This window comes from Nelumbo nucifera, chromosome 3 (genome assembly GCF_055504915.1).
Source record: "Nelumbo nucifera cultivar China Antique chromosome 3, China Antique-T2T, whole genome shotgun sequence".
NCBI classification, from domain to species: domain Eukaryota; kingdom Viridiplantae; phylum Streptophyta; class Magnoliopsida; order Proteales; family Nelumbonaceae; genus Nelumbo; species Nelumbo nucifera.
Genome location: NC_142651.1, coordinates 96,859,472 through 96,872,631, shown reverse-complemented (window position 1 = coordinate 96,872,631; position 13,160 = coordinate 96,859,472). Strand labels below are relative to the sequence as shown.

Sequence of the window (13,160 nt, the reverse complement as noted above, 5' to 3'; positions counted from 1 at the left end):
ACAGAAGAAAAACATACCATTAAGATAAATACAAACTCCTTTGGGAATTGATCTTCAAGCTGATACACCTCAAGAAATTGACTGTTGTTTTTTATGACCGATTGATAGAAAATGGAAACCAAAAAGAAAACAGCCAAATCAGCACCAAATATGTAGGCATATAAATCAATTTCTCTTTTACCTCCCCCAATTACAGAGAGTATAGGATATGGGAATCCTATCTCATCAACAAACCCTGCATGTTGTGCTTTGAGAATCTCCTTTGCTACATCAGCAGCTGGAGTTAGTGACCTGTACCATTCAGTTGGGGGGCACTCCATCAAAGGGGACGCATATACCACCTCAAAGACAGCAAGTGCCACATTTGGATTTTCTTGACTCCTCTCAATGCTTTGAACTCGAACTCTACTTGCACAAGGGCAAGAACTAGGATTTTTTTCCTTGCATCTCTCATCATGAACATACTTCAGCAACTTGTTTATCCGTGACTCAATCCTCTCTGGCTGAATTCCATCCTCTGGCCACAAGTTAACTTCCATTGAGAGCTGCACAAAATAGGGAGGAGATTCTGCTCCTTGTGTCAGTGATTTCCAGTACCTAGAGAAGCCCCTAATTGTCATTTTCATGGAATTTGTAACTGATCGGACCAGCCACTGTGCCTTCTTCCAATAAGAATTCAAAAGAACCTTCTCTGGATTAAACGTTCTCCCCTTGAAAGAACTGAATTCTGTAAAAGTTGCCCATTCACTATCTTTTACTGTTATAGAACTCTGTAGTAGGGTAAACAGATATACCAAAAATAGAGGCAATGTGCTGATAACAAAGGATGACATAATTTTATGTGAAGGAAACCCTAATTCTTGCAGTAGGCTCCAATTGATGCTCAACCCACAGTGTTGGATGATAATCTGATACAGATACTGAAGTAAAATATAGACTTCTGTGTAAATCAGCATAATGACCCAGAAAATGTAGCTTGGGCCAGTATTTACACAGAGAGCATATAAGAAGAGAGCCACAAGATAGACCATAGAAAGTAAACTGAAGTTCCAAAGGAATACAAGAACAAAGCAACAGTAACACACAATGTCATTATTGGATCGCATCTTCAACCATATGTAACAAAAGATCCTTCCAATTTGCAGGCTTGCAGCATCAGACATGGTCCTTTCACTCTCTGATTGAAGAGAAAGTGCCCTATCCAACCGCTCATATCTAATAGTCTGACTCTCTATCTCATCATACATGCCATCCTCCGCAGAGGCATAGTCATTGGAATCTGATTCTTCATGTGCTATGTTCAAGAAGCTTACAAGGTTGGTAACTGCTTGATTTCCAAGAGATTGTACTTGAGAAACACCATCACCTATCATCTGAACTGCTGAAATTAATGGATTTTCCTTTGATCGGACCTTTTCATTCTCACTTCTGCTCGAATCCACAAATGTACTGTGAGCATCCTTTTCTTCAAGTTCAGTGATCTCATGAAAAAGAGAATCTGTTGAATGCATAGGGGACGGCAATGGTGATTGAATTCCACTTTTTATACTTGTAGGAGAATTATGCATTTCAAAAGGGAACACTGACTCTGTGCTGTTAACCAGGTCATGTTTCCTCAGAATGTTTTCCTCTTTATCCATGGTCCTGGTCTTGGTCTCTCTTAAATTTAGTGAAGAAGTTCGTCTCCGTCTTAGGCCCTCACTTTCAGGAGAAGCATTACCACAATTTGCAGTAGAGTTCATGCTGTAAAGCTGGATTTGTAGGTTGAGCATCTCAGATTTCATCTTCTCCACCTGCAAGTTACGCTGGCGTTTCTGCTCCTCACATTTACGAATATGCTGCAACTGCGCAGTCTTCCATGCAGCTTTTCTTTCTTGTTCACGCACAATGGCACCAATTTGCTCTGCCTCAAGATATCTTGACACATAATGAAATTCCTGGGAAGAAAACATATAGGATTGCAGTGATACCAGCGTAAATATGATGATCTCAACCAATGCAGATCTCGATGTAATCCGAAACCCATAATCATATTTATAAAATCCAATCACCTCATAGACATAATCTATGGTATCACACTTTTCTGCATTAAAATCCCCCAAGAAAGGAGATTGATAGGCTAGGGAAAGAACAATAAGAGCAAAATTATACATGCGCAAAAACTTGAAAATTCTGTTCTTCTTCTTTAGTATTTCAAGTCTCATTCGGAAGAAAACCAAAGCAAAACCAAGATAGCCCAGATGTAGTATGTCATACTCAAGGGTTCCGGTAATTAGAATTAAAGCAAGCACAAGATCCAACAAATGACAATAACAGTAAACCCTCAGGTAGTCAAGGAATGTCCACAGGCTTTTAGTTTCAAAAGAGAGATCTCTCCAAACCACTGCATTTTTACGTTGAGACATCATTTGGCTGTATGTACGTGATCTAGAGAAACCAGACAGATGATCAGCGCGGAGTTTAAAGCATGCAAACATCAAAACCAAAAAGTAGCTGATAAGCATTCTGGGATCGTCAACTATAATTCCTACAGAAAAGTAGCAGAAAAGCTCAACTTAGCAGCTAGTGTGAGAAATAAATCTGCAGTATATATAAGGAAAAAGAAGATTGCATATTGGCCTATATCAATGTTCAAGACTTTGATGTGACTTTATCAAAATAACAGGTCAAGTTAATGAGTCAATGAGATAGCTACAAACAAGTGAAATGAATCAAGATATCTTGATTTAAAAACAGTCAGATTTCTATTTTTCAAAACTTGTCAAGTCAAAACCTTGATTCGAAGTTTTTCTTTTCCTATAACAAGCCAATGAAAACCCCACCCAAGTGGATGGGCAGACTCTCAAGTCTAACGACGAATTGATGATAAAGATAACGATAATAATAGTAATAATAATGACAATAACAATAATAATAACAATAACGACAATAATAGGAGACAGGAAAAATAATAATAGTAGAAAGCCTTATGTGCTGATTCGGCCAAGCTTCTTGTGAAAGAAAGAGGAGAAAGTTGGGGGTTTCAGCAATAGACAGAGGAAAAGGAAGAAAAGGAGAAGAAGGTCAACTAGGATAGTGATTCATAACCCTAGCCGCCAGCCCCTCATTCTATTTATAATTAACTTAAATATGAGATATTACAAAGATGCCCCTAGTAGGGCGGCAACTCAAACTAAGTACTTACAATTCTTTTAAAAAATAAAAACTAATGGGCCCAAGGCCCAACAACTTCTTAATTTAAAAGAAAACAAACTAAACATAAATCGGCCCCCTCAACACTCCCCCTCAAGTTGGGAATAGATGTCACACATTCCCAACTTGCGTAGATCATGTTCCAGCTTATTCTTCGCAACACCTTTTGTGAGAACATCAGCAAGCTGCAGATCAGAAGAAATGTATGGAAGACAAACTTCTCCAGAAGTTACCCTTTCTCTGATAAAATGTCCATCTACTTCAATGTGCTTAGTTTGGTCATGCTGGACTGGATTATGGGCAATATTGATTGTTGCCTAGTTATCGCGGTATAGCATCATAGGTTCTTCTGCCTGTACACCGATTTCTTCTAACAGAGAACGGATCCAGAGAAGTTCTGAAACTCCATGTGCCATGGCCCTATATTCCGCTTCTGCACTTGATCTTGCCACAACTGTTTGTTTTTTACTCTTCCATGAGACTAGGTTACCCCCAACTAGGGTGCACACTCCTGAAGTTGATCTTCTGTCATCAAGGCATCCTGCCCAATCCGCATCTGTATAGGTCTCTAGCTTCAGTTGTCCATGATCAGTAAACAATATGCCTCTGCCTGGATGTCCCTTCAAATAAGTAAGGATCCTGTCAACTGCCTTCCAGTGCTGATCTCGTGGAGCATGCATGTATTGACTCACTACACTTACTGCATAGGAGATGTCCGGTCTTGTCATACACAAGTATAGTAGCCGACCCGCAAGTCTTTGGTATCTCACAAGGTCCTTCACTGGTTCACCTTCTGATGCACTGATTCTATGGTTCTAATCAATGGGGGTGCTAGCTGCCTTTGTTCCAAGCTTCCCTGTATCTTTGACAAGGTCCAAGACATACTTCCTCTGAGAGATAAAAATTCCATGTTTCGATCTTGCAACTTCGATGCCTAAGAAGTATCTTAGTTCTCCAAGATCCTTAATCTCAAATTCCTTATGCAGGTTCCTCTTCAGACTATCAATCTCACTCAGATCATTCCCAGTGACAACAATGTCATCCACATAAACAATTAGGATTGACACCAAAGATCCCCTGTGCTTCACAAACAAGGTGTGATCAGATTGAGTTCGAGTGTAGCCAAAAACAATCAGGGCCTTTCTGAATCTGTCAAACCATGCTCTGGGAGATTGTTTCAAGCCATATAGTGACTTCTTCAGCTTGCATACCTTTCCCTTTTCAGCATTATCATAAAAACCAGCTGGAAGATCCATATACACCTCTTCTTGCAAATCCCCATTTAGGAAAGCATTCTTTACATCCAGTTGAAACAAGAGCCAAGAGTATGAGGCAACAAGAGAAAGGAGTATCCGAACAGAGGTCATCTTTGCAATTGGCGCAAATGTCTCTAGATAATCAATGCCATAGGTCTGTGTGTACCCTTTTGCAACAAGTCTTGCCTTGTACCTCTCTATACTTCCATCTGCCTTATACTTTACTGTGTAAACCCATCTGCATCCAACTATCTCCTTGCCTTCTGGTAGGTCCACAATGTCCCATGTCTGATTCTTAATCAAAGCCTCCATCTCTTCCTGCATAGTTGTCTTCCACTCAGGTTTGGAGAGAGCCTCACTAACACCCTTGGGTATAGACACTGAATCAAGAGAAGAGAGAAAAGCACAGTAGGAAGGAGAAAGTCCATTGTAGGATAAGTACTGTGAGATACAATGAGCAGTGCACTTTCTCTTCCCTTTTCTAAGAGCAATAGAAAGATCAAGGTTATCTGTAACGGTGTCAGTAGGATCAATGGGGACTGAAATAGTAGTGGGATCAAGAGGAATACCTGAATCCGTATCAGTCGAATCTGGAGTCTCCAAGGGATCGACAGAAAGTGGTGTGAGTTCTGCTGTAGTCGAATCAACTGCCTTATGGAGTCTCTGCCGTGAGTAATGTTGTGAAATGGAATGCAAAGGAGGTGGCAAGGTGGGTGACATCGGGTGGTGGTCAAGCATAGGAGTAGCCACAGGGACTGGAACTGGGAGAGGGATAGACTGTTGACTTACTTCCCCAAAACACTCCCCTTGAGAAGGATCCTTTGAGAAGAAGTACGTAGATTCAAAAAAGGTAACATCCATAGTAACATATCGGATCCTAGAGACTGGATCATAGCAGCGGTACCCTTTCTGGTTCTCTGCATATCCAAGGAAAACACATTTCTTTGCCTTGGGATCAAGCTTCGAACGGTAAGGGCCAAGAATATGCGCAAAGCAGACACATCCAAACACCCTTAGAGGAATATGAAACATCTCCCCCTGAGGAAAAAGAAGGTTGAATAGGGTCCTGAATCCGAGTACACGAGAGGGCACCCTGTTAATCAGATATACTGCCGTGAGAACTGCATCACCCCAAAAACGAACCGGAACTGTGGTTGTGATCATCATGCTACTTGCCGTCTCAACGATGTGTCTGTTCTTCCTCTCTGCAACACCATTCTGATGTGGACTATAGGAGCAACTACTCTGATGGACAACACCATACTCCAACAGATATGAGGCAAGATGTCTCTCAAAATATTCCCTAGCATTGTCAGATCTGAACATCATTATTCTCGTCCCAAATTGTGTTAGTACCATCTGGTGGAATTGCCTCACCAAGGATGGTACTTCATCGCATGATTTCATCAGGTAAATTCAGGAATATCGAGAGAAATCATCCACAAACAGGAGAAAATAGGGATAGCTGCCCATAGAGGGAGCATGATAAGGGCCCCACACATCCGAATGAATAACATCAAAGGGAGAAGAACATCTTTTGTTACTAAGTTTAAAAGAGTGTCTACAATGCTTTCCAAGTTCACAACCCTCACACTTCAAACTTGACAGACTCACAGACTCAAATAGTTTTGGAAACAAACAACTCAAAGAAGAAAATGATAAATGACCCAGACGGTTGTGCCAAAGCATAATCTGAGCCACAGATTTTGACTCACTGTCTCTGCAAACATGATGGCTTTGGTGAAGAGGAGGAGCATCCAGGAGGTAGATTCCATTCACTTCACGACCACTCCCAATCGTCCTCTTTGAATCCAGATCTTGCAAAATACAGCGTCTAGGAGAAAAAAATACTGAGTAGTTCAGATTCTTAGTCAAACTACTAACAGATAACAAATTAGTGCTCAATCTAGGAACATGGAGGACAGAGGGTAAACAAATAGAATCATTAATCTTGACAGATCCCTTCCCAGCAATAGGAACATGGGATCCATCAGCTATGGAGACCCTATCTCTGCCAGAACAGAGCTGATAAGAAGAGAAAATAGTGGAGCAATGGGTCATATGCTCTAAGGCTCCAGAGTCTATAACCCAAGGAGATCTCTCCTTACCTGAAGCAAAAACATAGTTTGCAGTGACATGTGAACTACCTGTGTGGGCAAAGGAGGTAGAGTGAGCTTCACCTGTGCTACCTGTACCTTGTTGTCCGCTTACGGCTGAACTGGAACTAGTTGTATCCCTCTGATTCAAAAGTAACCCAAACCATTCAAGCTCGGCCCTTACTGCAGCAGCTGCAACAGACTCCAAGCCAATTGTAGTAGGGGGGCCGAAGTATCACCAGTAACTGCCATGTGCGCATTTCCTTTCTTATTCTTCAATCTGGTCGGCACAAGATGTGGGTGAAGCTTCCAACAAGTATCTCTTGTATGCTTAGGCTTCTTACAGTAGTCACAAACCAAGTCCCTTTCGTCTTCCTTTTTGTTTTCATTGCCATTCTGTTTAGATTTCACAGCACTTACCATAGCAGACTGATCAGAACTGAGATTTTTCATCATTACATCCCTCCTGCACTCCTCTCCTGACACAAAGGCATATGCTTGGGAGAGAGTGACATTGTCCCTAGAAAGAAGATGTTGTCGTGCAATGTCATACTCAGGGTTAAGGCCTGCAAGGAATTCGAACACCCTATACTTCTCTAAGTGTCTTTGATAGGTAGTTGCATCCTTGGTGGTTTCCCAAGCAAAGGTCTCTAGATGGTCGATCTCCTGCCATAGGGTCTTAAGGACTGAAAAATAGGCTGCAACAGATCTATCTCCCTGCCTTGTGGCAATAATTTGATTTCTCAGTTGATAAGCCCTAGCAACATTCTCCCTTTGTGAATAGGTTTTTGCAACCCCATCCCATATCTCCTTAGCAGTGTTTGCCCATAAAAAATTTTTACTTATATGTGGCAACATAGAATTACACAACCATGTCATTACCATATAACTTTCCTACACCCACCGGGAGTTGCCAGTTTCAGGTTTCACCTCTTCACCAGTAATATACCTTAATTTTCCACGAGCCCCAATGGCCATCTTTGCAAATTGGGACCATTCCAAGTAGTTTGTACCATCCAACCTAACTGTAGTAATGGTCCCAACTCCGAAGGGGTCTCTAGCACCTCCCCCCACTAGTCTCATTTCATTCCCGGGCTTATATTCAACTTTGTGTCCCTCCATGTGTCTCAAAAGAGGTACAGAAAACAACCAAAAAATGCAGCAAGAACAAACAGAATACCTTCTGGAACCAACGACACTCCTTTGGTGTCCTAGACTTTCTTCCCACGAAAGATTCCCTTTCTGTGGGATGGGAGAAGAGAGAGAAAAAGCAACCGCCCTCTCTAGAAGCCTCCAAAACACATGGAACTTGAATCGCCCCTTACAAAAAACCCAGAGGAACCCTAAAAAATTAGGGTGCCACTACCTAGGTCAAAATTGAAGAGTCCAACAAAATCAGGACTCTTCCCCTTTCTCCAGTTTTTCCTGATTCTGATGAGAAACCCTAGACCAGCTACAGGGCATACAGATCCATCAAGAAAATCCAAAAACTGGGCTTACCTGAGAGCTTCGATCAGCCTCTTAAATCTCCATGCAGTCGGCCGATCTAGGGCTGCAGGAGTGAATCTCTTCAAGAACCTTCAACCTGCTCTGATACCAAGTAGAAAGCCTTGTGTGCTGATTCGGCCAAGCTTCTTGTGAAAGGAAGAGGAGAAGAAGGTCGACTAGGATAGTGATTCATAACCCTAGCCGCCAGCCCCTCATTCTATTTATAATTAACTTAGATATGAGATATTACAAAGATGCCCCTAGTAGGGCAGCAACTCAAACTAAGTACTTACAATTCTTTTAAAAAATAAAAACTAATGGGCCCAAGGCCCAACAACTTCTTAATTTAAAAGAAAACAAGCTAAACATAAATCGGCCCACTCAACAATAATAACAATACCAAAAATAATAGGAGACAGGAATAATGATAATAACAATAAGTGTTCCATGTTAGCATGGACTCTCCTTGCAGCTAAATGGCTTATCTTTTTTCTCCAATTGTTGCATTTTTTTGTTTTTTCTAAGAATAAAAACCACATAGATCAGACACATGAATTGATTGTACACATGTATTGGTTATAGGGAAGAGTGAAAATACTCCTTAGGCCATTTCGTTTTTCAATGCCCAATGCTCATCCCCCTTTCCATCGTTAACGAGAGAGAGAGAGAGAGAAAGACCTCCACCCCTTCCATTATTAGCCTACATTAGCATATGAGAGTGAGAGAGAAAATTTAAAATCATATTCTAAAACCTGCCCCAATCCCTCCATCATTAGCCTATTTTTGTGTTTAAGGTGGGATTTGATTGCAAGTCTTCCTACAACCATTCAAATTAGCTAAAAAAATTATAAAAAGTAAAAATTATTAAAAGTAATAAAAATAAACCATTTGTAATCCATATAAAAAAACAAAAACCCTGGAAATGGCCTCTTTGTATGTGTAGGGTTAAGGCTATGTACATCTATCCCTCCCCAGACCATGCATTGGCAAGAGCTCATGCATTGGGCTGCCCTTTTTTATAAAAGTAACAATGGCTCAATTGGAATTGTCATAAGGCTCCTTCTTCTTAGGGATGATCATTTATGATCCAACCTAACCGAGCTCGCAAATTTTTTGGACCAAGCCAAAATGACAATCCCTTTTTCTATTTAAATTATAAATAAAAATTAATATAACTTAATAGTATTTAGTAAATAAATATAATTTAGATAATAAAAATAAAGTGTTATTTAAAAATATTATTACTAAATAATAAATAATAATTACTAATTAATAGTGAATACTAAAAACAAGTAATAAACATAAATATAAACGCTTTATTTATAAATACAAAATAAAAATAAAAATTTGTGTGTGGTAAAAAAATAACCACTAAAAATAATTATTATCTAACTTTATTTTTATATATGATTAACTTATTAAATAATAAGTAATAACAAATAAATAATTAAAAATAATAAATTATTTAAAACAATAAATCAAAAAAATAGAAATATTATTTATATAATATAAAAATAATAAAATATTTATAAAATAAAAATAATAAAAAGTAAAAACCAAATAACGAAAATCATAAATAACAAAAAATAATATGAATTTAAAATGCATTATATTTTTTTCCAAGAGCAATATAATATACTTTGCCTTACATTAATTTGAAATACATTATTGTTGACTTACATTAATTTATGATTTCTTCCATTATTTTGTTCCAAAGACAATTGATGTATGGTTTTCAATTCCTTTTAATCCCTTTTATCATCATATTGGAAGTCGGTTTTTCTCATCCATCACACGAGTCCCCTGCTAGTAAACAAAAAAGTAGAGTATTCAATACATATTGTCACATTAGAATGTTAAGAGTAAAGTACCCAGCCAACAGTTTTTGCAATAACTGAAATAAACATTTGAGCTTCTCCAACAATCATGACATTGCACTTTTGTCTCACTGGGCACATGATGAATCCAGGGGATCAAATTGTTCCAGATGGCCAAGTACTCAACAGTGAGAACAGATGCAAATAAGAATACAAAAATAGGCCACAATTTGCGTATAACACGCTGATCCAAAAGAATACAGGCAGCAAGTGATGCAATATATAACATTGAGATTGCATTTAATATGGCAAAGCTTGCAAGAAGTAATGCAATCATGTTAATATGAAGGCCCAGGAGTTTGAATATATTCTCTATCCAAAACTTCAAATATATCTTCAAGGTAGCCTTCTGCATGTCAAATCTTTCCTTCCTTAAGGCAATAATTCGCTTCTTATTCCACTTATGACTCTCTTTAGAACTTCCCCAGAAATACCCAAATGAATATCTACTGGTGCTATTATTCTGTGTACCCATTTCGGAAGAAACAGGATCAGTTCCTTGATACATAGCAGACAATAGGCTTGAATCTGTTAATGGTTTAGGTTCTTCAGCACAAATGGAAACACCAGCTAAGATGTCTTCTCTTGAAATAAACAATGGGCAAGACTCTTCCCATTTTCCTGCATTAACAAGAATACGAGGCATTGTTTCCAACCAATGGAAGACATTGTACTGAAGAGTACATGCTACTATCACAAGAACTTCCCCCCTCAAGCCCAATTCTAGACCCCAAAATCCAGGTTTAAATAACTGGAAACCCAGAAAGAGGGACAAAGTAGAATGCCGTTGACCAGGAAACATCTCTGCTTGTTTACCCCACATTTGAAACAGATATTCACTTGTCACCAGAAATCCTGTATAAACTAAGAATATTTTGGATGGGGCCCGAGAAGCTTTAGGCAAAAGTAAACAGACGATGAGGCCAACAAGATACAAAAGTCCAAAAGCACTAATTGGAGATAAGGATGCATAAAATACTGCTAAATATAAGATCTTATCACTGTGCCAAATCAGAGCCCGTCTGATAAAGCCAAGCGCTCCAAATTCTGATGGGTCTGGATCATCTGATGTATTAAACTTGTTCTGTCTCCTTTCATAGCTAAAAAGTTGCATCACAATCAAAACAGCTAGCGATTCCCAAACATTTTCCAACAATGAGGCTTCTGGGTTGTATCCCAAGTCAGGATACAAATTTATCATCCTGGACAACCATGTCTTGAAAGTTGAGAAAATGTTCAAGCTATAAATGAAAATAAAGACAGTAACTGCATAAACTTTCAAAGGAAACCATAAGCGCCTTTTTGTCTTCTCCGCAAGCTGTCTTCCTATAATCCAGACCAGAAGGAAGAAAAGATACCCAAATGATATATAATTAGGAGTAACCAGGTACACAGTGAGTAGAATAGTCAGGAAAGAAATGTACGTTCCAAATGAGCGATATGCAGAAAGAAACTTCTGTCCCATTGCAGTGAGATATGTTGCTATTCTTCTCTCTAAAAGATGATCAAACAAAAAATAAGTATAGTTCCTTATTGTCACAAAAGTTGGTTATTGGTCAAGTACAGTGCTAATGACATAAGACTAAATTCACAAAAACTAAGCATATAGTTACCAACAAGCGTAATATCAAGACATGGCTCAAAGAATAGGTACACATTGTTAGATGGGACTATTGATACAGAGTCCCTAACCTGTGAATAGGTGCATATTGCCACATGTTCATGTCATTATGTTTACAGAAGTCAGAACATAGCATATCAGACACCTCCAAAGGTTAACTGACCAAGGAGCAACAAAACCAGATGAAAATGTAGAGATAATGAGTCGAATGGGCATCAGTTTTTATTTTTCTTTATGTTTATGACTTGTGTTAGTAGGTAGGGGGCCTTAGTTATGGGCCTGTTTTCTCTTCTGTTATTGTTTTTTATTGCTGTCTTTAGTGATGGACACCCCACTAAGGGCACTCATGTAATTGTATACATTGTGACTCATGTAATTGTCTACATTTTGAACTATTCTCTCTTCTTCCTTTTCTTCCATCTTCTTCCTCCACTTCTCTCTCTTCAATCTCCTTTTCTCCTGTTTCTTTTCTTCTAATTCAGATTATTGCATGTGTTATTTACTGTGTTTGGGTCATTATCGTTTTGTTTCCAGGCTTCCAGCATTGTTTAAAGAAACTAAGTTGTCAAATCAGCATTGTGAGTCATGGGAGTTGTCAAAGCATGAAACTCTTATTATGCAAGTAATAAAAGATCTACAGTTCCTTTTCATATTGTTCACTCTAATGTGTGGAGATCATACCATTGACCTTGCATGGGTGGTTATAAATATTTTATTCTGTTTATTGATGATTTTTCTCATTATACCTGGATTTATCTTATGTGTTCCTGTGTTGAAGTACCCAAACTTGTAAAACATTTCATGAATTTATGCTTACCCAATTTGATACCCACATCAAGATATTTCTATCAGATAATGCTAAGGAATATTTTGAGAAGGATCTTGTTAAATACTTTGAAAAGTTTGGGGTTACACATCAAAGTTCTTGTCTCCGTACTCCAAAACAAAATAGGGTAGCAGAGAGAAAGAACGAACAAGTTGTTGAAGTAGCCAGGAGCATCCTTTTTGCCACCCATGTTCCAATGAGATTTTCGTGTTATGCAGTGATGACCATAGTTTTCAAGGTGCCAAGGCAAGGCTAGGTGATGAGGGGATGCCTGGTCACCTAGTCGCCTAGGTGATAGATTTTTTTTATGTAGAAAACATAGATCCTAGGGTAGTTCCCTAGGTACCATAACCATATTTCCTTAATAATCATTCATAATTTTCATAAGAAAAGTATAGAGTACATGTTGAAGTATAGAAAATCAACATATTCATGAGAGGAAAAGAAGGAAAAGAAAATTCAAAAAATCAGGGATTGTGTGAGATTTGAATTTTCTCTCACAATCAAGGATTTGAATTTTCATGTTCCTGCCAACGGCTCGCGATGTGTGGGAAGTAGTTAGGGAAACCTATTCGGATTTGGACAATCATTCACAATTGTTCAAATTGAATACCCGAATGTGGAAGATGCAACAAGGTGAACGTGAAGTAACAGCTTATTATAACGAGATGATGGTTGTTTGGCAGGAGTTGGATTTATTTGAAGAAGAATGGGAAAGTCTGAGTGACAGTGCTCGGTACAAAAAGAAGATAGAAAGAGGCCGGGTATTTGTTTTCTTGGCTGGTTTGAATAAAGAACTCGATG

At 38.7% G+C, this 13,160-nt stretch overlaps 1 protein-coding gene across 6 annotated transcripts in view; it reads right to left on the bottom strand.

Moving 5' to 3' along the window:
* The window catches only part of LOC104586869 (piezo-type mechanosensitive ion channel component), a 140,016-nt gene that overhangs the window by 58,646 nt on the left and 68,210 nt on the right, over positions 1-13,160 (bottom strand). For all 6 annotated transcript variants that reach the window (XM_010244242.3, XM_088900459.1, XM_010244241.2 and 3 more), the window contains 2 exons: positions 9,904-11,403; positions 18-2,527 (listed from right to left, as the gene is read on the bottom strand). In XM_010244242.3, coding sequence (XP_010242544.1) covers positions 18-2,527; positions 9,904-11,403 — 4,010 coding nt within the window. The remainder of the gene's footprint in view (positions 1-17; positions 2,528-9,903; positions 11,404-13,160) is intronic.